General features: G+C 41.2%; 1 protein-coding gene across 4 annotated transcripts in view; it reads left to right on the top strand.

Annotated features, from left to right (window-relative positions):
- FARS2 (phenylalanyl-tRNA synthetase 2, mitochondrial) overlaps positions 1–24,275 on the top strand; it is a 523,925-nt gene that overhangs the window by 365,294 nt on the left and 134,356 nt on the right. For 3 of the 4 annotated variants that reach the window (XM_032250124.1, XM_032250126.1, XM_032250127.1), the window contains exon 6: positions 4,843–4,994. The exons of the other annotated variant lie outside the window; for it this stretch is intronic. In XM_032250124.1, the coding sequence (XP_032106015.1) occupies positions 4,843–4,994 (152 nt within the window). The remainder of the gene's footprint in view (positions 1–4,842; positions 4,995–24,275) is intronic. 4 annotated transcript variants of the gene reach the window in all.

Here is a 24,275-nt window from a genome sequence, read left to right as displayed (position 1 = left end):
AGAGTAGCCTTGTAAGATTATGAGGCTTCCTTCCTTCATGAAACAGTTTACATACAAAAGGAACTACCTTTACCATAAACATTTGATAAGTTGTACTGTGGGCCAATAGTCTAAGTTTCTGTTGAAGGGACATTTGCCTGATATTTCAGTTTGAAATAGTTGATGCCTCGTCATCAGATTAGGTTCTCTGTTTTGAGTGAAATATCCATTTGATCAAAGTTTCCAAGTTCCTTGTTAATAAATGGTTTAAAATATTCACCTATGACTTTTAAAGTCTCTACTGTATCTGTAATGGGGTTTTTTTTTTTGAGAATTAAATCATTTTTTGATCACACATGATAATGGATGATACACAAGCTTCATTCCCATCTATAATTTTATCTGATACTTTTATTCAATTTAGATATATTGCATAGGATGTGCCAAAATCATTTTTATAACCAATAATTCTATGATTTTGCTTGGGTAATTTTTAGTGGCGAACTTCAGGTCACAACAATAACTCTCAGTTCAACTACACCAAGGTTTCTGAAGATAATGGCTTCTTCACCCAAGCAGGTTGTATATAAACTCCAGATAGAACCTGGCATCACCCTGAAGGAATTCTAACTTTACACTGTTGGGGGAGATTTACCAAGATGGCTTCAGAGTAGACTAACTTTACACAACACATTTAAAGAATAAGACATGTATTCAGCATTACGATCAGACTATTACATTCAGCAATCAATAGCATGAGTACAAAAAAAAAAAATGTACATTAAAACTCTTTGTTGGAATGCTTTACACCTAGAACAGAAACTAAAATAACCTGTTATATAGTTAGTCACAAATACGGTCCTTGAGTTTTTTTGCCCATACACATGAGTATTTGTCTAAAACATGTCTTCTTTGTAGCACTAAGCCCTGTCGCCACTGTGCTTGGCTGAGTTCACAAATCTCTTGTAACCTGTAGCTTCTCTGTCACTTCTCTGGCTCTCCTCTTCTGCTAAGCTGTGTTTCCTAATTAAAATCTTCTGCCACTGCCATAGCTACTGCTGCTACTGGGACCGACTGCTCTAACTACCTTGGTTTCACGGCTTGGCAAAGTATTGGCCTCCACCACCGCAGGGGCCAGAGCTTCTGCCTCCGTTTCCTCCCTTCATGGGTCCAGAATTTGAAGACTGATTATTGTAATTGCCAAAATCACTGTAGCTTCTACTACCTCCAAAATTGCTTCCATCATTACCAAATCCATTATAGCCATCCCCACAGCCAGCATATCCACTACCACGGCTGCCACCAAAGCCACCATGACCACTAACATTTCCTTCATGACCAAAGTTGTCATTCCCACCGAAGTCACCTCCACGACCACCACCAAAGTTTCCAGAACCACGGAGTCATGGTCGTCAAAGGTTGTAAAGGCAAAGCCCCTTGTCTTGCCACTGCCTTCATCTGTCAAGATTTCAATAGCTTCAGTTTTTCCATACTGTTCAAAATAATCTCTTAGGTGTTGTTCTTCAGTGTCTTCTTTAATGCCTCCAACAAATATCTTTTTCATAGTTAAGTGGGTACCTGATCTTTGAGAATCTTCTCTTGAGACAGCTCTTTGGTTCCATAACTCTTCCATTCACCTTGTGAGGCCTTGAATCCATGGCTGATCCACCTCCTCCACAGCAGCATAGTGACAAACCCAAAGCCCCTGGAGCACTTGGTGTTTGGATCTCTGGTGACCACACAGTCCGGGAGCATTCCCCATTGCTCAAAATGGCTCCTCAGGCTCTCATCGGTTGTTTGAAAGCTCAGCTCTCCAATGAAGCTCTTCCTCAGCTATTTGGGTTCTTTAGGAGACTCTGACTTAGACATGAGGGCAGGCAGATGAGAGACTTTAACGATGCTTTTTCTGTGGCATCCATGGGCAGAAAGGAGCAAGCTGACGAATGTATCTTGAATCTGTAGTTTTGAGGCCCTTTTCAATTCTTAAAAAAAAAAAAAAAAGAATTATAAAGAAGATCAACAAAAGAACACATCAATGCAGTCAGCTCTCTGTATATGGAGGTTTCACATCTGTGGATTCTGCCAATTGTAGATAAAAAATATTTGGGGGAAAACAATTTAAAAATACAACAATAAAAAATAGTAAAAATTTTAAAATATAACGTTTACATTGTATTAGGTATTATGAGTAATCTAGAGATAATTTACAGAGGATGCAAGAGGATGTGCATAGGTCATATGCAAGTACTACACCATTTTATTTAAGGGACTGAGGATTTTGGTAGCTTTGGGGACCCTGGAACCAATCCCTTTCAGATAATGAAGTACAACTATATGCGGTTATCTGATAAAACTGGTAAAATAGTCATCCTTCTGTTAAGAAAAGAAAGAAGAAAACACAAATATTGTATGTAATTGAAGGTCCCTTCGGATTCCAAAATTCCATGATTCTATGATTGTGGGTTATCAAGTTCCTACCAGGAGGCTTTGCCTGTCCAGCTTCAGCCTCTTTGCCATTCCCCATGGTTGCTAAACCGTAGGACAATCCAGGGATGGAGGCAAGGCTCTGCGTCTCCTTCACCCGGTGTATCCATTAGCTCATGCAGTTAGAGGAGAAAGCACCGCTGAATGCACTGATGTAATGTAGTCATTGCACACACCTGGCATCTCTGTCATGCGCTCTTCAAGCCGCTAAAACATCTACGATGTAACAGGGACTGTGCAGAATAAAGAGATTCAGAGGAGGAAACAGAGATACACACTGCACCCTCAAAAATGGCAGCCTCTCAGGAAGACAGCCATGACGTAAGTAATGACGCAGACGGTGAGGATGGAAAGTGTTGTGCAAGAGAAGGATAGGGTGCGGTAACGGGATTGACAGTCTATGAGGATCCCAAGTGAACAGCGTGGCTGAGGGCCAGAAGTGGGGTAGGGACGGTGGGAAGTGGTATGTGGAGGAAGCTGCTTAATGTGTTTAAGAAACCCAGTAAGCTGGGCTGGCCTGAGCCTAGAGAACACGGGAAAGAGGTAAAAGCTTTTAGGAATTGGAGGCTTTCTCCTGGGACATTGGGGAGCCACTAGATGGTTTTACCACTACTGCTAGTTAAACACTTGATAGAAACTCTACATCTCAGTAACCATGATCTGTAGTTAGCCTCTTATTCCCCAAACAAAATTATATTTCTCTGTTCAAAAAAGCAAAGGCCAGTAGATATCCCATGTCTGATACCTACCTATTAGTGGATTAAATCCTTTCTTTTTAGTTACATCATTAAACTTATTATATTTGTTAGCTTGAAATAGACTCGTACTACAATAAGTTGTCTGGGTTTTTCTTTCAAACTGAATGGATTTTAAACTGTCTTTACCATAATGTGTATTTTAATAATGTCTTGGGGGATGTGTTCTGGCTGACGGCATTACTGTCATATGGACTGTTGTCCATGAATTGCTGACACATGTTTTATTGGGGCACCTTCTCCCATTTCTCTGTCATCATGCCTTGCATCAGAACTCAATAAGTATGTTAACTCGGCTTGCATTAATTGAAGTGGAGATTTCTTGCTAATTCTTGGCAATCTCAGTCTCTTCTCTCCCTAAAATTCCCTTTTCCATAAAGGACAAAAGGGTATTGTCAAAAGGAAAAGCAACCTGTGTAACCACCAAACTGCCGTCATCTATTGTTACATTAACCCCTGGGTCATTTATCACAGCATCGTGACTTTACGACAGAAAACAGAATACTTCTCAGGAGCCATCATATTTTGTCAATAGTACCTAGATGGTAACTTTATTGTGTTTGTATGAAATGTGTGTTCCAAACTGATGCATTTGTTTTGAAAACTTTATTGATATTTCAAGTTGAATAATCATTCATGTTTGAGCATTTAGTTCTTCAGAGATTTTGCTATTTAAAAGTTTTATACTTTCTCTGATCAATGATTCACCAAAGAGTTTATAGTGATGTCAGGCTTGGCTTACATCAGTTTGTAAATTTGCCCTTTTAAAAAAAAAGGTTTGGCTTTGTGAATTCCCTTAGGATTTCACAGTTATGTAATGAAACTTTTTTTTATTGCAGCAGTGACTTTTAGACCAAAACATACATACATACACACATATATCTATGTATAATTGTGATGTATGTATGTGAGAATTATATATGTAGTTATGATATGTATGTATGTATGTGTGTTTGTGTGTGAAAGCAATGAACATGGTAAATTCTAAACATATCTAATTTTAAATGTCTGTCTTATATAATGGTGAACTGCTGAACTAATAAGCTGGAAAAAATGGAATAAAGTGGGGGAAATGGCTACATTTATGTTTATCACATCCTTAAAGGCGTAATTTGAAAAGTGATTCTCCAAGTGACTACTTAGCAACCCAATCCTTTATTTTAATAATTAGAAATACTAACAAATAATGACATTACTAATTGAAATATCAATTTTGATAAGCTCTTATATCTCTACTAAAATGGCTTTCTGAAACTATCACAAGAAGTTAATGAATTGCATCTTAATTAAATTTAAACTTTTCTCCTCTAATATTCAAATAGGAAAAACTGAAATGTGATATATTCAAATTGCTTTGTACCAAGTTGAACATTAATGGCAATATAAATATAATATATGGTAACGTTACACATGAATGTGATAAGAATCTGCAATATTCATAATGGAATTTGCTAATTTTGAATATTGATTTCTCTTTTAAGTTCATTTTGTTCTGCAAATTTAAATGCTGAAATAATGTTTTACCAGCATTCCCTAATTAGCCAAGTGAAACTTTTAATGAAAAATTTAAATATTCTCGTTCAACTAACAAGTTTGTATATCTTTTCTCCTCTTGTTTTATTAGCCTCTTAGCAAATATCCTGCTCTGATAAATGATATTTCATTCTGGTTGCCCTCTGAGACTTACGCAGAGAATGATTTCTATGACTTAGTCCGAACGATTGGAGGAGACCTGGTGGAAAAGGTTGATCTCATAGACAAGTTTGAACATCCAAAGTAAGTGAAAAGCTTTCTGATTTTACCCTTTACTGTCTCTATGTGATAAATGTCATATGGAAGCGTATCATAAAATTTTGCTGAAACCCAATGTATCTGAGACAAAATGTCTTCTGAATTTGTAGTGAATGTATAACTTATCAAAAAACTCTTTGATATCAGTCCTCTCTGAAAATCTTTCCAAGATGCATTTTCCATCTTTCCTACCTTAGTAAAATATATGAAACAGAATGTTTTAAGTCCTGCACCTTTTCAGTATTGTTTTTGGAAGTGACTTCTTACCTTAGCGTGTTCCAGGTACAGAAGAAATGAGTCAGAAAGAATAGTTTGTGTAGTAGAAGCTGTTTTGATAGGGTCTTAGCAAATCTTTATTAAGCACTTACCACACACCAAGATCTGTATTACGTCCTAGGAATTAAATGTGTTCCAGATAGTCTTATATTTGCCTTCTTGGAGCTTACAGTCTTCTGAGAGTGGCAGACATTAAATACATCATTATGAAAGTGTGCTATTATGAGGGGAAAATGCATTGGGTGTCATCAAAAACTAATTTCATGTGGGGAGTCAGGGCAAGCCTCTTTGAGATATGAAGCTGACAGTAGAAGGATGATGTGCAGTGAAGAAAGAAGAAGGAGCATTCCAGCAAGCACATGAGAGTCCTGGGGGGAGGAGGTCACGTGAGATGCGGAAGGCAGCCAACAGCACCTCAAGGAACAAGGGGGAGGCCGTGTAAAGTGATAATTGTTGGGTAGTGATGTGTTTCCAGGGCCAGATGGGGCCAAAACCTGCAAGGTCTGAGACTTTGAATTTTACCCTAATTGTAGTGAAAAATCATAGAAGGATAGGAGCAAAGAGATTAAGTGGTGTGATTTGATTTGCATTTCTGATTGGTCACCTTTAAATGGTCCCCTTTGGTTCCTAGCTGTTAGAGAACAAACAGTCACCAAATTGTGTCTAACTCACACCTCCATTTTCCCTTCCCCTCCTAATTGTTTCAGGTATGTCATACCTACATTGTCACGCTCGTGGCTCCCACATTCCATCCTGTCATTCAAACTCCCACCTGTTTCCTTCTTTGTCTTTTAAAGCATTCATTCTCTAGATAAAGGTGTTCAGTGTTCACTGCTATTTCTTTTGCTTCACTTTCCCCAGTCATCTGGATAACTAAAGTTCATCATCTAGAATTTTGCTAACAACTTGTGGAAGCAATAGACCCTGAGTTCTTGCATGTTCAAAATTGTTTATACCTGAATGACAGTTTGGTTGGGAGTAAAATCTTGGCTTGTTCTTTCTTTTAGGGAGGCTCTTGTAAGTGCGGCTCAATTGCTTTCTCAAGTTTAATTTCCCATAGAGAAATCTGATACCATACGTGATCTTTTTGCTAAAAGGCAAAAAAGGAATCCTTTAAAGGATTCCTTCATTATCTTTCAAGTTTAATACCTTTATCAGGCTCCACCACAGTATTGATCTTTTCTCCCTAGTATATATCATTGTGCCTCACAGATTGGACTGGACTCTTACTTACTTTAGGAAAGTTTTCTTGAATTTTATCTTTAGGGATTTTTTCTGATCCATTGTTCTGTTCTATTTCATTCTTCAGGGATCCAGTTAAGCATAAGTTGGCTGTCCTTTATCTGAATTCTGTACCTATTATTTTCTTTCTAATGTTTTAAAATTCTTTCTTCTGCTTCATTTGATATGCTTTCCCATTGTTATCTTCTCTATCCGTTACTGTGTTTTCTGCTGTCTTTTCTCACTTGTGCACCTTCCATCTGCAGTTACTTTGCTTTTTTCCCTGTTCTGAGTTTTGCAAGCTCACATTTCAGCTCCTCCTGTTTTCTCACCATCTCTTTGAGTAATTTCTACTTTCTGGTCTTCCTTCATAGAGAAATTGCTTCACTACATTTTAGAAATTCATTGTAAAATACTTAGCCAGAAATTTCATATGCTCCAATGGCAACATTTTTCTATGACTTTTCTGTTTCTCTGCCATTTTCCTCTTTTTTTCCCTCAATTCTTTTTTAATTCATCTGTCAATGGTATGCATATGATTGCCTTTGCCACTCATATTTTAATACACTGGATTTTCTGGACCAGCTATTTGCACAAGATTGGGGGGAGGCTGGGTCTTGGCATAGCAGGAAGGGGCTGGGGTAGACATTTAGCCTAGCTTGTTTTCACACCCTTAAGGCTTTTTCTCCACTGCCAACTCTTTCTTTGAACATGACTCATCTCTGATTTTTTGTATAGGTCTTCCTCCCACCCTAAATCTACACTTATTAAAAATAGAAGAATTACCTTTGCTTACCCTATTATCAATACTTGGAAATAGAGACTTTACACTTCAGATTGTAACCCTTAGCTCTTAAAAAAAAATGTTTTTGCTGGAGTTTTCTGAGATGTGCCACTCTGTGTGTTTCTTCTCTTCACTTCCTCTCATTTGGCTTCTTTTGATTTCAGCTGCTGTTGGCAGCCTTTAAATATATTTTGGAGCCTGCAGATGATAGCTGTCTTCTAACTTTACAGAAAATAAAATGTATGGGGTAGTCTGAATCCCTGATGCTACAGAGTGCCAATTCAGCCCTGGACTTTTATGTGAGAAAGAAATTTCCAGGAGTTTCCATGTTGATACTGGAAGTCTAGTTATTTACATCTGAAGAGAAGAAAAAATATTGGAACAAAACTGATTGCTAATTACCAATTGATATGCCAAAAGCCTATGACTTGTAATTTTTTTCCCATTCTTTTTTAGTACAAGTTGAGTCAGGTATCCCTTATCCAAAAAATTCTTGGGGCCAGAGTGTTTCAGAGTTTGGATCTTCTCAGATGTTAGAATATTTGCATATATGTAATGAGATATCTTTGGGGATGGGGCCCAAGTCTAAACACAAAATTTGTTTCATATATACCTATACATGTATCCTGAAGGTAATTTTATGTAATTTCATATAATATTTTTAATCATTTTGTGCATGAAATAAAGTTTGTGTGTATTGAATAATCAGAAAGCTTCAGATTTTGGAGGAGTTTGGATTTTGGATCTTCAGGTTAGAGGTGCTCAAGCTACAGAAAACTCTGGAATCAGGGATTTGGAATTCATTCTTAATTTTTGACCTCATAGTCTCTTGCTTTCTGATATGGTCGTAGCTTCACCCTTGCCAGTGTCAAAAGTGAGATGAGTAACCCTTTCTCATTGGAGATTTTCAGAACGTACAAGGTTACAGAGAGATGCCAAAAACCTAGGAGGCTGAGATAAATTTCTGTTGTGCTGGATGGGGGGGGGCGGGTAGATGTCACTTGAGGAGGGGGTAAACATTGACTGTTTCTGATAATTTGGTAGTGATCAAGGGGATGCTGAATGGGCATGCTAACTGGAGAGATTGCAGTGGGCGGGGCGTTAGCATCAGGGTCCTATGGACCCAGGGACAGATCAGGCAGGCAGGCAGTCCATTGAAAAAAGATCACTGGACTGTATTAGAAATACTCTATTAATGCAGATATACACGCACAACCCCATACGGACTGCTAAAAAGAGAACATATCCAGTTCCTTCTGAGGAGACAGTACTTTTGACTAGAAATTTAAAAACATTTCTCACTGGCACTAATATGACAATGTCTTAAATAGATGTTGTACAGATATTTAAAGACCATTTTTTGGAGCTATGCCAAAGGGCATGGCTGCCATTATTATGTGCCCCTCTTAATAAGGGGCTTGGTGATTAGAGTAAGCTTCCTGTGGCAGAGATTGCTAGTTATCCCTCAATATTCATTTCCCCCCGTCCTTCCGCCCACTGCCATCTTTGTAATAACATAACCTTGACTTTTTAGCTCAGCAACTTTCCACCCAACCAGAAGCCTATACTTCTAAGTTTGGTCAGTGATTTTTAAGTAAAAGTGTTTCATGGTATTTCCAGAAGTTTCCTTAAAAGTTGAATTGAAGATATTCTTTTTTCTTCTTGATACTTAGTTGTATCGGATGGCTAGTATTCTGGCAGCCATTTTGGGCCATGGTGCGGCCTGGGTGATGGAGACTGTCTGCAGTGGAGCAACAACGTAAAGGAAATAGCCCAGGGCTTGACTCTGTGTTACTTCTGCCCTGGACTCTTAGATGAGAGAGAAATACCTTGTTTAGGCCACTTATTTTTTAGATCTCATTATTGACAGCCAAAGCAAAACCTAGCTATGCTAGGACAGGGAAAAATACCTGAGGAAAAGGATACATCATTTAGTAACGATGGCTTACTGTGCCATGATCCTCAGTTACTATCTAGGGCAGAGGTTGACCAGATTGTGAATATTTTCGACTTTATGGATCATAAGATCTCTCTCATAACTACTGAAATCTGCAATTGCAAAAGCAGTCACAGATTAAAATATAAACAAATAAGTCTAGTTGTGTTCCAGTGAAGCTTTGACTACAATATCAGACAGTGGAAATGTGAATTTGGCGCATGGGCTATAGGTTGCTAACCCTTGATTTAAGGAAGGGAGATACATGGAGTTTTTGGTTTTTTTTGTTTTTTTTTTAAAGACTCTGACTCCTAAATTCTAAAACCCTCTACTAGGAGATCATCCTTTTTTGAACACCCTGTGCCCACCCTCCCCATCTCCCCACCAAGTCCCTGACTACTTAGGTGATAAGAAGTAAATGGTCTCCTGACCTTGAACCTTGACCCCAAGATTTATTTTATTCCCTAAACACATAAATGAAATATAGCCAGATAGTGCAGAAGAGCTCTGACCCTTTCTTTGCCAGCCATCAAAGCATGCCTAAGTGTGAGACAAGGACTGAGTGAAAGACAAGGTAGTTGAACATGTTTCACGTTATTTTCGGAATTAAAAACAGATCCCAGGATGTTTCAGGAGACATAAACTGCTGAAGAAGAGCCTGATTTCATAATATTAGACAATGGAGAAATTTTTTCTGGTTATAAATAGCAGCTTGTGCCCTGAAGGAGAATAGATGTTCAGGTTAGAAGAAAATGGTGCTTTGTCCTAGCCGGTCATTTAGAACCTTCTCCTAGAGGATCTTTGCCACTTAATCCATGGGCCACTTATTGGCAGAAGAGTTCTTGTAGTTCTAAAATTTAGTGTAACAAAAAATAGAATGGTAATTACCTCTAGGGAAGGGAACCAGGTTGTCATGTCCTGTGACATCTTTGGAATATTGTACTATACTATGTGTTGACTAAACGGGAAACTTGTGAAGGCAGTCAGGTGTGTCAGCATATGAACTTGATATCCCTCCAACACATTTATAATATGAATACATCGATCATCCTTAGGGTCCAAGTTCATGCACCTTAAGGAATTACAGTGTCGTTTTTGATTTTATTCTGTAACACAGCTGCTCAGAGTATTTCTTAGTGAAATGGGGTATGAAGAAGAGTGAAGAGGGGAACTTAGCCCAGGGGAACTTAGCCATTGCCTTTAGCTGCCAACTCTTCATTTGGAGATACCAGCTGATTATTTATGAACTGTGGAGATCAACTGTAAAATAAAGTAGACCTTAATAGGTCAGATTTGGTTTGAGTTTAAGGCAGACCTTTTTGAGAGTTAGAATTAGGAGGTGAAATATTTTTTTCACTACCATTCCTGTCTTTGACTGCAAAGAGGGGTTTGGTGGTGAAAAATGCCCAGGTGCCTGCAGCAAGGGCTGGCTTGAAAGGGTGGATTCACTGATGCCCTTAACCAGGTTCTGCTCATAGAATCGCTCCTTGTTCCTGGGGCTGCTACTGGCTCGCCACTTCCTGGCGCAGTCATAGGCAGGGCTTCCTGAATCTGCGCACTGACAGTCAGAGCTGGGAAGCTAGAGGTGGTCTCCTCCCTCAGCCCCAGGTCACTAAAGGGGCCTCTCAGTTCTCTTCTTTGCTATTTGAACGTCCTCATGGTTATATTCCCTTTTGTGATCTATCACTTGCCATTTTTCATAATTTGGCGTAAGTGGGGAGACTAGAACATTTGTGACCGTATCTGACGGAATTCTCAAGAGGGTCTTCGCCATGAGAGGCACCTTCTCGGTGTGGCTGGCCCGGCTTCCCAGCGTGCGTGAGTTGTGGACGTTGACCTGGTCGAGAGCTCTTCTTTCTGCAGTGCTGGAGCAGCATTCGATGAGGCAGTTCAAGTGCATTCTCCTTTCAGTCTCCCTGTCTTTGTTCTTTTTTCCATGTGTTCATTTTTACTTTGTCAAATTACAACCAATAAAAATGCCAATGCATAAAAATTTGAAATGGAAAAGATGGGATTCAGCCACCATCTCGACGCCCTAACACAACAACTCTTACACTTTTATATTTTCCCAATCATGACCGTTTTCCAGTAGCGCGCATCAGATGAGTTTTTTACCCTAATGGAAAGAAGTTGGTATGTGCTTTGCATTGTCATCCCTTGGTCTTGGGGAGAGTTTTTTAACCTCTGCACTACTCATATTTTGGGCCCAGTAACTCTTTGTCCTGTGCACTATAAGATGTTTAGCAGAACTCCTGGCCTTTACTCACTAGATACCAGTAACAGCCTTTCTACCGCATGCACGCACACACACACACTTACACACACACACTTATGACAGTCAAAAATGTCTACAATGTCTCCTTGGTAAGCAAAATTGCCCCCAGTTTGAGAACCACTGGGATTTTTCTTTAGTGGAGAGTGTTTTATGCTTCTTATAAAAAATGTTTTTAAAAGTTGTGCTTCATTTTATGTCATGAGCACTGGGGAGAAGGGTTAGAACACATCACAGAAGGAGGTGTTCTAATGGGGACTCTTATGGTCCCAAGGAACAGAGAGACCCACTTGCTCAAACATAAGACAAGCTGGACTAACTAACCAAGCTTTGGAAAGAGCAGGAACTAAGGCAGTGTAAGGGTCTGACCTTCAGTCTTTGCATGATGGTATTACCACTTCCCTATTCTGTTTGATTTTCTCACACCCACTCTGTCTCTCCCCACCTTCCCACTGTGTAGATTCTACTCTTTTTTTTTTTTTTTTTTTTTGTCTTATACAGAGTTTAGAATACCCTCCCCAGGCCCTGAGTCCACGTGACCTTCACTTTCCAGCAATCAGCACCAACTCCAAGTCCCTTGGCTGATTCTGATGGTCTCAACCAAGGGACCTGATTAGCCTAACTCACCTTTTCATGCCAGATCAGAGGCAGTGGTGGATGGGCTCCACTTGAGTGACATGCCTGCCCAGGGTCTAGTAGTCATGTGGGTCAGGTAGGCAGGCCTCCGGCCTTCTCTTACACATCAGTGTCCTTCTTTACTTTCTCTTTCAAGTGAACTAAGTAGCTTCTGATTTAGACACTACCACTTCCAGACTTCCTTAAACTTCATGCAAAGAGACATGCCGTAAATAAATTTCCAATTGATTTTTGGAAAAGAATGGAAACACTGGACCATTGCTGTGGGGCCATAAGGGCGTGGAGGCAAGATACCAGTGTTTGTGTTTTTGAGACAGGGCTTTGCCCTCTTGCTTAGGCTGGAGTGCAGCTCCTGGACTCAAGTGGTCCTCCTACCTCACTCAGTCTCTCAAGTAGCTAGGACTACAGGCGTGCACCACCACACTTGGCTGTTTTTTGTTTTTTATTTTATTTTTTTGTAGAGATGGAGGTCTTGCTTTGTTGCCCAGGCTGGTCTTGAATTCCTGGCCTCAAGTGATCCTCTTTCCTTGACCTTCCAAAATTTTGGGATTACAGGCATGAACCACTACACCTGACCACCTGACCAAGATCCCAGTTTTTATAGAGCTAAATAACATGTGAAGAGTGAAATAGCACTAAAAAGCATGAGGCGACAAGGCTGGTTAAGCCTAATGTATGGCCTTCCCAGTTTCTTGCACATAATCTACACTCAGGAAACTCTGATTGACTTGAAATGGAAGGTACCCATCATCCAGGGCTGTAGATTCAGAGGAAAGAGGCCTTCAGTCTGGAAAGGCTTACCAACGAGACAGAATAGCAGGCTGTATATGCCTGTCTTCCTTCTAATCCCTTATGAATGAGATGTACACAGTCCTGACTCTAGTTCATGTGTGTAAACTACCTGTCATAGAAACCTTCAGCTTCCATAAACTGTGGCCAGGATAGATCCACTAATGGTGGGTGCTTTAAGACAAAGGGAGTTTATTTAAGGATCCACGTGAATCAAAACTGGAAAGCTCTTAGGAACTGAGGGAGGTCTAATGGCTGGAGACCCTCAGCCTCTGGGCGCCTCTGGCTCTGTTTCTGCCCTTCCTTCTGCTGGCCAATCTGTATCCTGTACTTCCCTCCACACACACGTTAACATCTCATCTCTGTACGTTACCTGCAGTCTGTTCTAGCCAGTCTGCTTCGTTATCCAGTGCAAATTCTGGAGGGAAATAGCCTGATGACTGAGCTAAACACCATCACGCGTTTCAGGCAGATCCCCTTGCATCAGGCTGCCGCCTGAGGTGCTGGCCACCTGCACATGGACCACCATTGGGTTAAGAATCTATTGTCAGTCTCATTAGTGGCCACTTATAAAACAGCCCAGCCCCACTCGCCAGAGCAGGAAGCCATTGGCAGAGCAGTTTTAACCTGGAGGGCTCACCAGATTATCTACACTGCCTTCCTCTTTCCCCTATCTGCCACCAGTCAGCTGCATGTATAGAACTCTGTGTAACTGCGCCTTATTGTTGGCTCATCCTTAGCTTTTATTCTCTATTTGCATTTAAACTTTTCTAGGCTATTGCACATGAAGGAAACTCCTTAGAGGCCTGTGGCATAGTAGCTGCTATGGTTTGAATGTTTGTGTTCCTCCAGAATTCATGTCGAGATGTAATCTCTACTGTGGTGGTATTAAGAGGCAAGGGCTTTGGAAAATGATTATGTTATGAGGGCTCTGCCCTCATGAATGGGATTAGTGCCCTTATAGAAGAGGCTTCAGAGAGCTTCCTGCTCCTTCCATCTCTTCCATCATGGGGAGGATACAGTGTTCGTCCCTTTTGTCCTTTTTCTCTCCTCCATGTGAGGACAAATAAGAGCCATCTATAAAGTGGAGCGAGACAGCCTCCACCAGACACCAAGTCTGCTAGCACTCTGATCTTGGACTTCCCAGCCCCCAGCACTGTGAGAAATGAACTTCTATTGTGTGTCAGTTACTCAATCTAAGGTATTTTGTTGTAGCAGCAGGAACAGACTAAGACAATAGCTCATTTTCACCTTCCTGCAATGTTTATATCAGTGGAGGGAGACTTACTACACGATGCTTGGTGGATGGTTAACTAGTCCTTCTTCCTTCCTTAGAGGAACTGTAATTAAATGACTGGAAATAGTTTATGTCATGAGAAGTCGAGTCAATGTTGTTTAGTGGAAGAGCTCAGAATTTAGAATTGGAAGACATGAGTGAGTCCTGACTTTTCACATCTTAGATGTGTGATGTTGGGACTTTCTGAGCCTTAGTGTCCTCATCTACCACCAGGAGTAATATCATCTGCTAATGGCAGCTATGAAAAGTAGATGACACTATGTATGAAATGCTTTGAAAATCACAGAGAGTTTGAATAAACGAGTTAGCTATTAAAGTAAAAAACAAGGAAGTGTCATAGTCAATCTAACTTGTTCTTTAAAATAAAGAATAACCTCAGTACAGCTGCGAGCCTTGGACTTGGCAGCCAAATACCTATAACTGGGATGTTCTCCTAATGAAAGGAAACAGAATGAGACTTGGTGTGAAACTGTCATTCTGAAATGGTGCATGTTATTCCTGCAATTTAAGGAGTAAATTTTTAATTAAAACTACTTTGTAAAGCGGTATCACTGCTGATCAGCAGAGTTATATAGCCAATGTGGATGTTCTCTGGGTCCTGTGTTGGGAAAATGCTGGGACAATGGCAGATGAGATGACATTTCTGGTTTTCAAATCACATTCTGGTCTTATTTCTCTGGACAGAGCTGAATAAGTACAGTTATCTGAACTTAAAGATTGCCCAACACTGAAAAGCCAACGCCAGCTAATCTTGAGAGAACCATGGGTGCAGGGAGCTTGTCGGAAGTTGTGTCCCTTGAAATTGACAGCAGCAGTACCAACGAGATGGCCAAAGGCTACCAGGCCTCTTTAGAACTCTCTTGGCTGCTCTCTTTTCTTTTCCATTTTTATTGTAATGCTGGTGGTATGCATGTAAGAACTTTCATTGTGGTGGTTCAGACAGCTGAGAAAGCAATTCTCAAGAAATATTTTTAGCCTGGATATCCGTTTTTCCCCTTCTTCCTTTCTCTTTCCTCCTTCCCCAAGCTTTTTTTTTACAGCTTAGAATGGGTGCGTCTCATCCCCGTCACATAGCAGCCCTGTTTGACACCAGCATTAGCTGAATTAAATCACAGTTAGTTCAATCCCAAATACCTTGTTCCTTCTTGGCACCCTGCACATGACATTTGCCTAAAGATTCTTCGGGATTCCCTTCAGCGCTGCCCTGGCAGGGTCCTAGAAGTAGTGTCTCTGCAGAGAGCAGGGCAGAGGCAGAGAGACTGCTCAACAGCAGCTAGGCAGGAAGAGAGGCAAGGCGCTTAAGGAGCTGTATCTTCAGTGATCTGCTGTGGTAATGCACACCTTTGTGAAATCCTTTTTAACTTTCACTTCACACTTTTCAGCGAGTCTTTGGCCATTGTCTTCCCTTGGCATCCCGGGCACCTCTTTGTAGTGTGGAGATGGAATGCTACTTTCCAAGATGAGGGATGAGAATAACTCACATCCTTTGATGTTCCCTGTCCCACGCCCTGACGGTAGTGATCAGATTGAAGCAAGTTAAAAGCACATCAAGGGCAACTCGCAATGTGATATAAGCCACAGAATTGCTGTCGGAAATGGGAGAGAGCAAAGCGGCCCCACCCCCTCATTTTAGGCAGTTATGAGTGAGACTCTGAAATGTGTCAGGGCTTTAAACTTGTGGCCTCCATTCACAGGATCCCTTCCTTCTGGCTACCACCCAAATTCGACATTCAGAGCCAACGTGGGGGTCTGCCCCTTGTCCCTCCCGCCAACCCACCGCCCATCCACCTGTGTCACTTCCCGAGTTTACCCCATCCCACATGTGGCTCGGCCTTGAATGTACCATAGCTCCCACAATTAATGATGTTGTCTTGGTAACGAAGAGATTTATGAATTTGGATACAGCCTGTGATTTGTGAGACAGGCCTGTGATTTGTGAGAAAGTCTCAAGGATATGCAGGTGACACCTATTGGAGTCACCCTTCACCAATTCACATTTCTGAGCATCACAGATGCCTCTGGCAGACTTGGGCCTCACGTTGTTGGTCTTCTCCAGAGCAAGAAACAAGCTGGGCTCCAGGATCACACAAGCAAGGGCCATGACTCACACGGGGGTGCAGGCTGGTGTATCTCCCATGTCTCTTATGCTAATTCTTTCCTTTAACTTGCTCATAACTGAAGCTCAAGTAGCAGCCAGGAGGGTGAATCGAAGAAGGCAAGGAGCCAGCACAGATGGGGATGAGGTCAGCTCCTGGGGGAGGGACTGATGACGTGCCCAGATGGCTGCCAATGGTCTTAATGGCACCCATGATCCTGGGTGTCTATCTTAGGAGGGACGTTTGGTAGAAAGATAAGTGACCATGGATACTGTGGACATGTGTGGTGGGGCAGATGAGTGTCACAGAGAAATAAGGCTTAGGTGGGCAACAATCCAGTCACTGGCAAAGTGGAGTCCAAGGTAAGGCGCAGTTATAGAGGAATGTGGAGGCCACTTCCTGGGATGTGGCACCCTGCTGTTTCAGCAGAATCATCAGCAGGGCTGCCTGCATGCCCCGAAGGTGAGCAACTGGCCAGGCTCGGAATGGTCTCTCCTGAGAGGTGGGACTGGGCTTGGAGTCACAACGAGGCTGAACCTCAAATGTGCAGGTGATGGGGACGGTTAGGTTAGAACATCCAGGCTTCCAGCAGTTAGAAAACCAGTTTATGGGGGTGTCAGCTGTTTTTTCGTTTCGGTTTTGTTTAATAGTATACAGCTTCATAGTGATCTACATATTCATGTGTAGTTTAGAGCCAGGGAAGGTGTCATCATGATTGGAATTTAATTGGGTGTCTAGTAAGGAAAAAGCAAGGTAGGATGTTCATGAAATGTACAGGAAGAAGAGAACGCCTGAGGGAAGCCTAGTACAAATAAGGGAATCCCTATTTTCTAGTGGGAACCACCTCAAGGAAAAGGCACTAGTCAGACACTTAGGAAATGAGTTCTCAAGCGCAGACATCCCCAGCCTGTGGGTCTAGATGAGGGTTCGCAATAATGTTCATACTCAGATATCTCAAGTGCATCACCACCTACCTGCTGTCATGGATCCCAGTATCCCACAGAGGCCCCTACAAGTATTTTTGGAGGTCCCTGGGGGTGTCCACAGCAAGCTAACTTCCACTGGACATGACCGTGACTCTCACTGGGCCTGCAGAGGACACCATGGAGGCTTTGGGGCCATCGTGGTGTCCTATCATATTTCAGAACTATACCTTTTCCCACTGTCAACTTGTCACCTGAGACTTAAGCAACTCAGCTTTGAGCCCCACCTTTCTACCTGCCTTGCAAAGCCCTGCTCCCAAATCCTCCTTAGGCTTTCCCCTCCAGGTAAACCCATGCAAACAGAGGTTTGGAGATCCCACTTCAGACCTGATTAGATCTCAGTTTCAGCTAAATTCTTTTCCATGGGAGCACAGTTCAGAAATGAGAACAAAACAAAATTCTAGTTGCCTGATAAAGTTTTGTGAACATAACTATAGTCATGCATCGCTTAATGATGGGGATACACTCTGAGAAATTTGTCATTTTGTTATGCAAGTATTATACAGTGTACAGTACAAACCTAGAAGGTGCGGCCTACTACGCATATAGGCTGTATGGGGTGTGGTGTAGCCTGTTGCTTCTAGGCTACAAACCTGCACAGCATGTTACTGTATTGCATACTGTAGGCGTTGTAACACAATGTTAAGTATGTGTGTATCTGACATATCTAAATATCCTTCATGTAAGTGGCCGCATAGTAGGTTTGTTTACACCGTATCACCACAAATGCATGAGTAACGTGTTGCTCTGTAACTTTACATTGACTATAATGTCACTAGGTGATAGGTAGCTTTCAGCTCCATTGTAATCTTATGGGACCCTCATTACATATGCAGTCTTTCCTTGACTGAAATGCCATTATGCAGTGTGTGACTGTATTTTGTAAGATGAGCCTAATTTGTGTTATACTTCTTGGGAATGAAGGCATACCCTACAGTAGTTTTTGGATGCTCTGTTCGACAGATATGTCTGCTTTTCTTTGCTTCCACTTCCCCCTAAAGGAAATAACAGTAGTAAGATGAAGAAAGAAGAAACTAGTAGTGAAAATTAAACAGGTGAAATATTTATATAAGGCATGACAGCTGTGGTCTAGACATTTTACACAGAATCTTACTAGAGTAATTGCTTATCTCAGAATTCATTAAATATGCTAACTTCTCCTAGTAGATTGCCTGTCCAGCAATGCACATGGCATGCAATTTTTGAAGTTCTGCAGTGATGATGGAATAAGTATTTCTAACCCATTTCTCTGTTACAGCAATCGCCGCATTGCATGGTATTTATATGTCTTTTCATCATTGCACTGGATTATTGTTAAGTACTGGGTCTTTAGCTTTCCACTATATTTGATATATAGAATAGAGTAAGTATTCAATACATATTTTGATGAATTAATGATAAATAGAAAGAAATTCCAGCAACAACATATGTTGTATTATTTTTTCTCCGGATGTAGCTGACCTAACTTGCTATGCAGGCCACAACTTAACCTCAGTTGACAGTGTTTTCCAGCTAGGTGACCAGAACTCTTTGCTGTCCATTATGATGATTTCTTAAAAGGGAGAAAGTGACTGGGCTGGAGAATACTCCTGAGAGACAGAACTTGGGTATATAGTAAGTTGGGTTCCAAGTAAACCACCGATTTAAAAATAATTTGGTTCAGGCCAAATATTCAGATAGGGAAAAAGAAGGAAAGCAAAAAACAAATGTGCTTTTGACAAGGTTGATCATATCCTGTACAAAATATAGTTTAAAACTCTTTAGCTTCCAGGATCAGAAAACCTTAGGAAATATGTAAATTATTCACGGTTACCTGGGAAACCCTTTCTGATAGGAAGGGGGGAAATCACAGGGTTGGATAGAAATTTAAGGAGTCAAATTGTAATGTGTTTGTGTGTAAGTCTGCTTATTTGTTTGCCACAGATGTGTAGTAGGGAAAATTTCTGAAGGAAGGTAACATGAAAGGAAGAATAAAGCTTGTCTGTACAGGGAAGGCCAAGAAACTTTAGGTCTCTTGAAGGTGTAATTTCCAAACCATGTGTCCCTAGGCCATTCCTATTTAGAGTGCTAGCAATAGTCGACCTCTGGCCCAGGCTGTCAGAATCCCCTTCTAGAAGCAGCTTCCTCCCCCAAATGCATGATCAGTAAGGGAGCCTCTGTGTTGGCAGAGTGGGACTCCACGCCCGTGGACACATCTGAGGATGGGCACCCAGCAAAGCTGGGCAGGCGAGGCCTGTTCTTTATGATATCTGGACAGAAAACCAAAGGGAGCTTGGGTTACTCCTCCAGCAGCTGAAGCTGTGAGTACCTAGGAACCATCCCTGGCCACGTTTCCCATCAAGGGGAGAATGTGGCAAACAGAATGAGAGATGGAGGGAAAGTGCTGGTATGCCTGAGTCCCTGGTTCCCTGGTGTCCTGGCGCCCAGCTGCATGCTGCCCTTCCCACAGCTTGGTTATCCAGTCCTTCCTTAGATTCCCTGAGCCAGTGGTAATTCTCCTGTTGTTTAAGCTGGTTTGATGTGCATTGCCATCACCTGAGATCAGGTGAGTTCTCAAACACATGCAATTGCTGACTTCAGGCACCAGAAGAGGGCAAGAAGGAAGAGGTAAGAGGGTGAAGTGATCAACTTCCTTGTGAGAAAACTCTGGAGCACTACAGGGTTGAAGCTGAGGTGGCCATTTCAGTATGAGTTGCAACTGGTTCTTTTCCTTGTAGCTAGAACAGCTAAAAATCACCGCCATGTCAGATTGTCACACATCCACCCGTTCCAGGGAACATGAGATGACCCATAAATGGGTTAAACACTTACCAGGGGCAAGGCAGTATGCCATCTGTGATATTTATGGTCTGAGATATAAAAATAACTTTTAAAAAATGAGTGCTTGTCCTCAAGGAGCTCACAGTCTGATAGGAGGTATCACACAGATACGTGTGATTCATTGTGAAAAAATGTCTTAAATGAGAAACACGCCACCATGATTTCAAACAGGGGTAGCACCTTACTTTGTCTTTAATACTCAAGAAATGTTTCAGATCGTGGTTTAGCTGAATCTTGAAAGCAAATAGGAATGTGGTATGGAAGGGGCCAGGAAATTTCAGGCAGAATATATATGGCTGTCTTTATACATGCTGCCCATGTATAAATGTGAGAGTGGATTAGCGTGAGCAGCGTAGTAGGGAGGATGGGAGGGTTGGGGGATGAGGCTGCAGAGATGAGGGGCTAGATCCTAAAGACCTGTATTCCCTTATAAAAATGTGGGCTTTCCTGGTAGACAATGTGGAGAGTCATTAAATAATTCTTCTATGTGCAGTTTTTAAATGATTATCTATCTTACCTATGTTGGCCAAGGGTAAGGTTGGCAGTTGGAAAACAGGCCAAGGAAAATCTTAATAAATAGTCTGAGTGAGAGGAGATAAGAGTGTGGGCTGAGAAAGTAGCAGGGGCTATGTGGGGAGAACCTTATAATAATAATAATAAAAAGACAGGCACTCAAATCTATGGGAAAGGGGACCAATTCCAAGGAGAGACCGTGAGGATGAAGAAACCAGGGTCCTGACCTGTGTGGCCAAGAGGTTGGTGGTTGGAATTGAGATGAGGATTAAGCAGGGGCAGCAGTGCTTTGGGGGAGAAGATGATTTGGTGACTTTTGGACTTCCTGAGTTTGAGGCGGGACACGGGGGAATGTTACCCCAAGAGCTCAGGAGAGAGAGGCCAGGATTGGAATGTGTACTGCCCTTGATCACTGGAGCCCCAGACGTGACCTAAATGCCTGGTGAATGTCTAGAACAGGCAAAGAGTAAGGTAGGAAAGGACCCCAGGGGACACCGAGGTTTAAAAGATAGAGGAGAGAGTGAGTGAGGAACTAAGATGGGGGAACCGAGAGGTGGAAGTCAAAGAGCAGAGACTGGGAATGAAAGCCATCAGAAGGCACAGTCTCTTGCAGGAGCGAGACTGTATCATCAGAAAACAGGCACAGACCCATATGGATTTGACAGTGAGTAGTATTCTAGCAGTTAGTTCAATGATAGAAAATACTTTGGCTGATCATGTTTCTTTAAATATCCCCCCTGTTGTGTCTTTAATTATGTTTATTCCACAAATGTTCATAATTAGAGAATACTGGATTTGATGGATTTATGTAAAGGGTTGGTATCTCATGGAGCAAGCAAAACATCCTGACTCTGGAAACCAGACCGGCCTCTTCATAGTTAAGCACCTGGTAATAGTTATTTGGAATAATACTGCAGGGAAGTTTCATGTTGCTGTCATTTACACATTCTGATTTTCCATCCTCCTATAGCTCACTTGAAGGTTGGAATAAGATGGCTGAAAACTCTCCTGTCGGCCCTCTCTGAGAAGGAAAAATTACACAGATGTGATGATTGGCTGTCAGAGTTCCCCAGCACTGGGGTGGCCCGCTTAAGACAAACCATATTAAATTCACTTCATCAAGTAGAGCCAATGTGTCTAACTTAAGAAAGGATATAGCATACAAATTAAGACTTGAAAATATGAATGGAATCTGAGCGATGCTTTGATCAGCATTTCTTAATATGGCATATGGGGGAAGAAGACTTCTTCAAGTTGCATTTACTTCCCTTCACTTTTTTATGGCAGGGAATCTATTCACCTGCTACACAGAGCTGCCTCCTCCAAAGGAGAAACCCACTCTTTGGGAACCAAAGTAAAATACAATGCAAAGTATGTATTTTGAGATTAGACCTGACCTCCACTCACCTCATAAACTAAAAACAGCCTCCCCAAAATAAGGGAAAGAAAGCTGGGAAAGGAAGGTGTGAGGAACATATTGCTGTGAAAACAGATAAGAGTTGATTATATTTAGAATTTTTTTTTAACCCAGATTGAATCAATGAATACCTATGCATTGAACGTTTTGGTTTTGGGATTCCTACTGCAGGAGAATCTATTTAAATTTGAATCCCAAATAAATTTCTATCATGTCTGATACAGGAATAAATCTAGCAATATTAAACAGATCAAATTCTCAAGAAGACTAGTCTGAATGGAAGCTATTCTTAGCAAAGTTTAAGTAAAGGAGATCAATATAGATATTCAAGATGGAAAAATCCTAGTAGTTAACAGAAAACCAAAATTCAAGGTTCCTCTGACCTTCAAAGCAGAGCTGTTTCAATTGCTTCTCATGAAACAAATGCCTGTTAGAGATTTTAGCCAGGGCCCTCTAAGGCAGGGTGTGCTCCTGCATCCTGTCTGTGTGGAGTCCTTCCACGGCTGGAATTGTCTAAGATCTTGGATACCACTCTGCCCTATAGGCAGCTTCACTCGGCCAGTGGCTAGACCAAGTGGAAATCTAAAATTGAACCCTGTAACATGTGACCAGGTTTACGCATTTTATATACTGTAATTACACTGTTTAACTATTTTAAATAATATTTTTACTTAAGTTTCATGCTCCATGCAATAAAAGGAGAATTTTTTTCCTTCTAGCTCAAGCTGTAATGTAAAAATGTCAAGGCAGTTATTATATTCATAATTGCAAATTTGTTTAATTAAAATGATATTCTACTGTTCTGACACATTTTTAAGCAACTGCGAAAAATAGCTGTTATGATCAGTTAGTATGCTTCCTTGAGTGGCTAATAATTTTGTTAGATGATGATTTAGTTCTTTTTTATCAGTAAATATGAAAATTAAAGTCGTATAAAACAAGCCATAATTTCAAACGTTGTATTGGTTTATCAGTTGGGCTTTTGAATTATGTTTTAAAAATCACTTTTTCACCGTATGCCCCAATAAAAATGCGGAAACTGTACCTGTTAAAATATCTCACAGGTGTATTCTGTGGAAAAATATATCCAAAAAAATTCATAGCAGATGTCAGGAGGAGAATCTCGTCGCAGGTGGGACTTGCTGTTTGCGTTTCACCTCTGAATCCAGGGTCTCAGATTCAAGGGTGTGCTACAAATGTATTTAAAATTGTTCTCCATTCAACTGCTGTCACTCTAGAAGGGCCATTCCAAACTTTTTCTGGTGAGGTGGGAAGGATGTTCTTTTTTCTTTTTTTAAAATGAGGTGAAATTCGTATGACATAAAGTTAGCCAGTTTCAAGAGAGCACTTCAGTGGTACTTAGTATAACTACCACCACTATCTAGTTACAAAATTTTTTCAGGGCGGGCGTGGTGGCTCACGCCTGTAAATCCCAGCAGTTTGGGAGGCTGAGGTGGACGGGTCACAAGGTCAGGAGTTCGAGGCCAGCCTGGCCAACATGGAGAAACCCTGTCTCTACTAAAGGTACAAAGAATTAGCTAGGCATGGTAGCAGACACCTGTAATCCCAGCTACTTGGGAGGCTGAGGCAGGAGAATCGCTTGAACTAGGGAGGAGGAGGTTGCAGTGAGCCAAGGTTGCCCCACTGCACTCCTGAGCAACACAGAGAGATTCTCCATCTCAAAAAAATAAATAAATAAAAATAATTGCCCGGAAGAAGCTCCATATCGATTTAGCCTTCCTTTCTTTCCTTCCTCCTTTCCTTTTTCCCCCTTCTTTTTCTTTCTTACCATCCTAATGGGTGTGAAGTGGTTGTCTCATTGTGCTTTCAGTTTGCATTTCTCTGATGACTAACTGATATTGAACATTTTTCATGTGCTTTTTGGCCATTTATGTACTCCTTTTGAGAAACATCTATTTAAGTCCTTTGCCCACTTTTCAACTGAGCTCTCTTTTTTGTTGTTGTTTTCAGCTGTAAGACTCCTTAATATATTCTGAACACTAGACCCTCATCACTCTGAAGTTTTTATGACCTCTTAACCTATTGAAGGTGAAGAATTCTTTCCTTCCTTCCTTCCTTCCTTTTTTCCTTCCATCTTTCCTTCTTTTTTCTTTCTTTTCTTTGCGTTTTATATACTGAAAGTATTGGATTTTGTTATTAGAAGCAATGGGGTTTTATTTTAGAAAAGAAAGGTATGAGGAATAAAAGTTAAATTCCTCGTAATTC

The sequence above is a fragment of the Sapajus apella genome, unplaced genomic scaffold (assembly GCF_009761245.1).
Source record: "Sapajus apella isolate SASKATOON/1434 unplaced genomic scaffold, GSC_monkey_1.0 scaffold70, whole genome shotgun sequence".
NCBI classification, from domain to species: domain Eukaryota; kingdom Metazoa; phylum Chordata; class Mammalia; order Primates; family Cebidae; genus Sapajus; species Sapajus apella.
The sequence above is the reverse complement of the archived record's forward strand: the minus strand, read 5'-3'. Positions and strand labels throughout refer to the sequence as shown.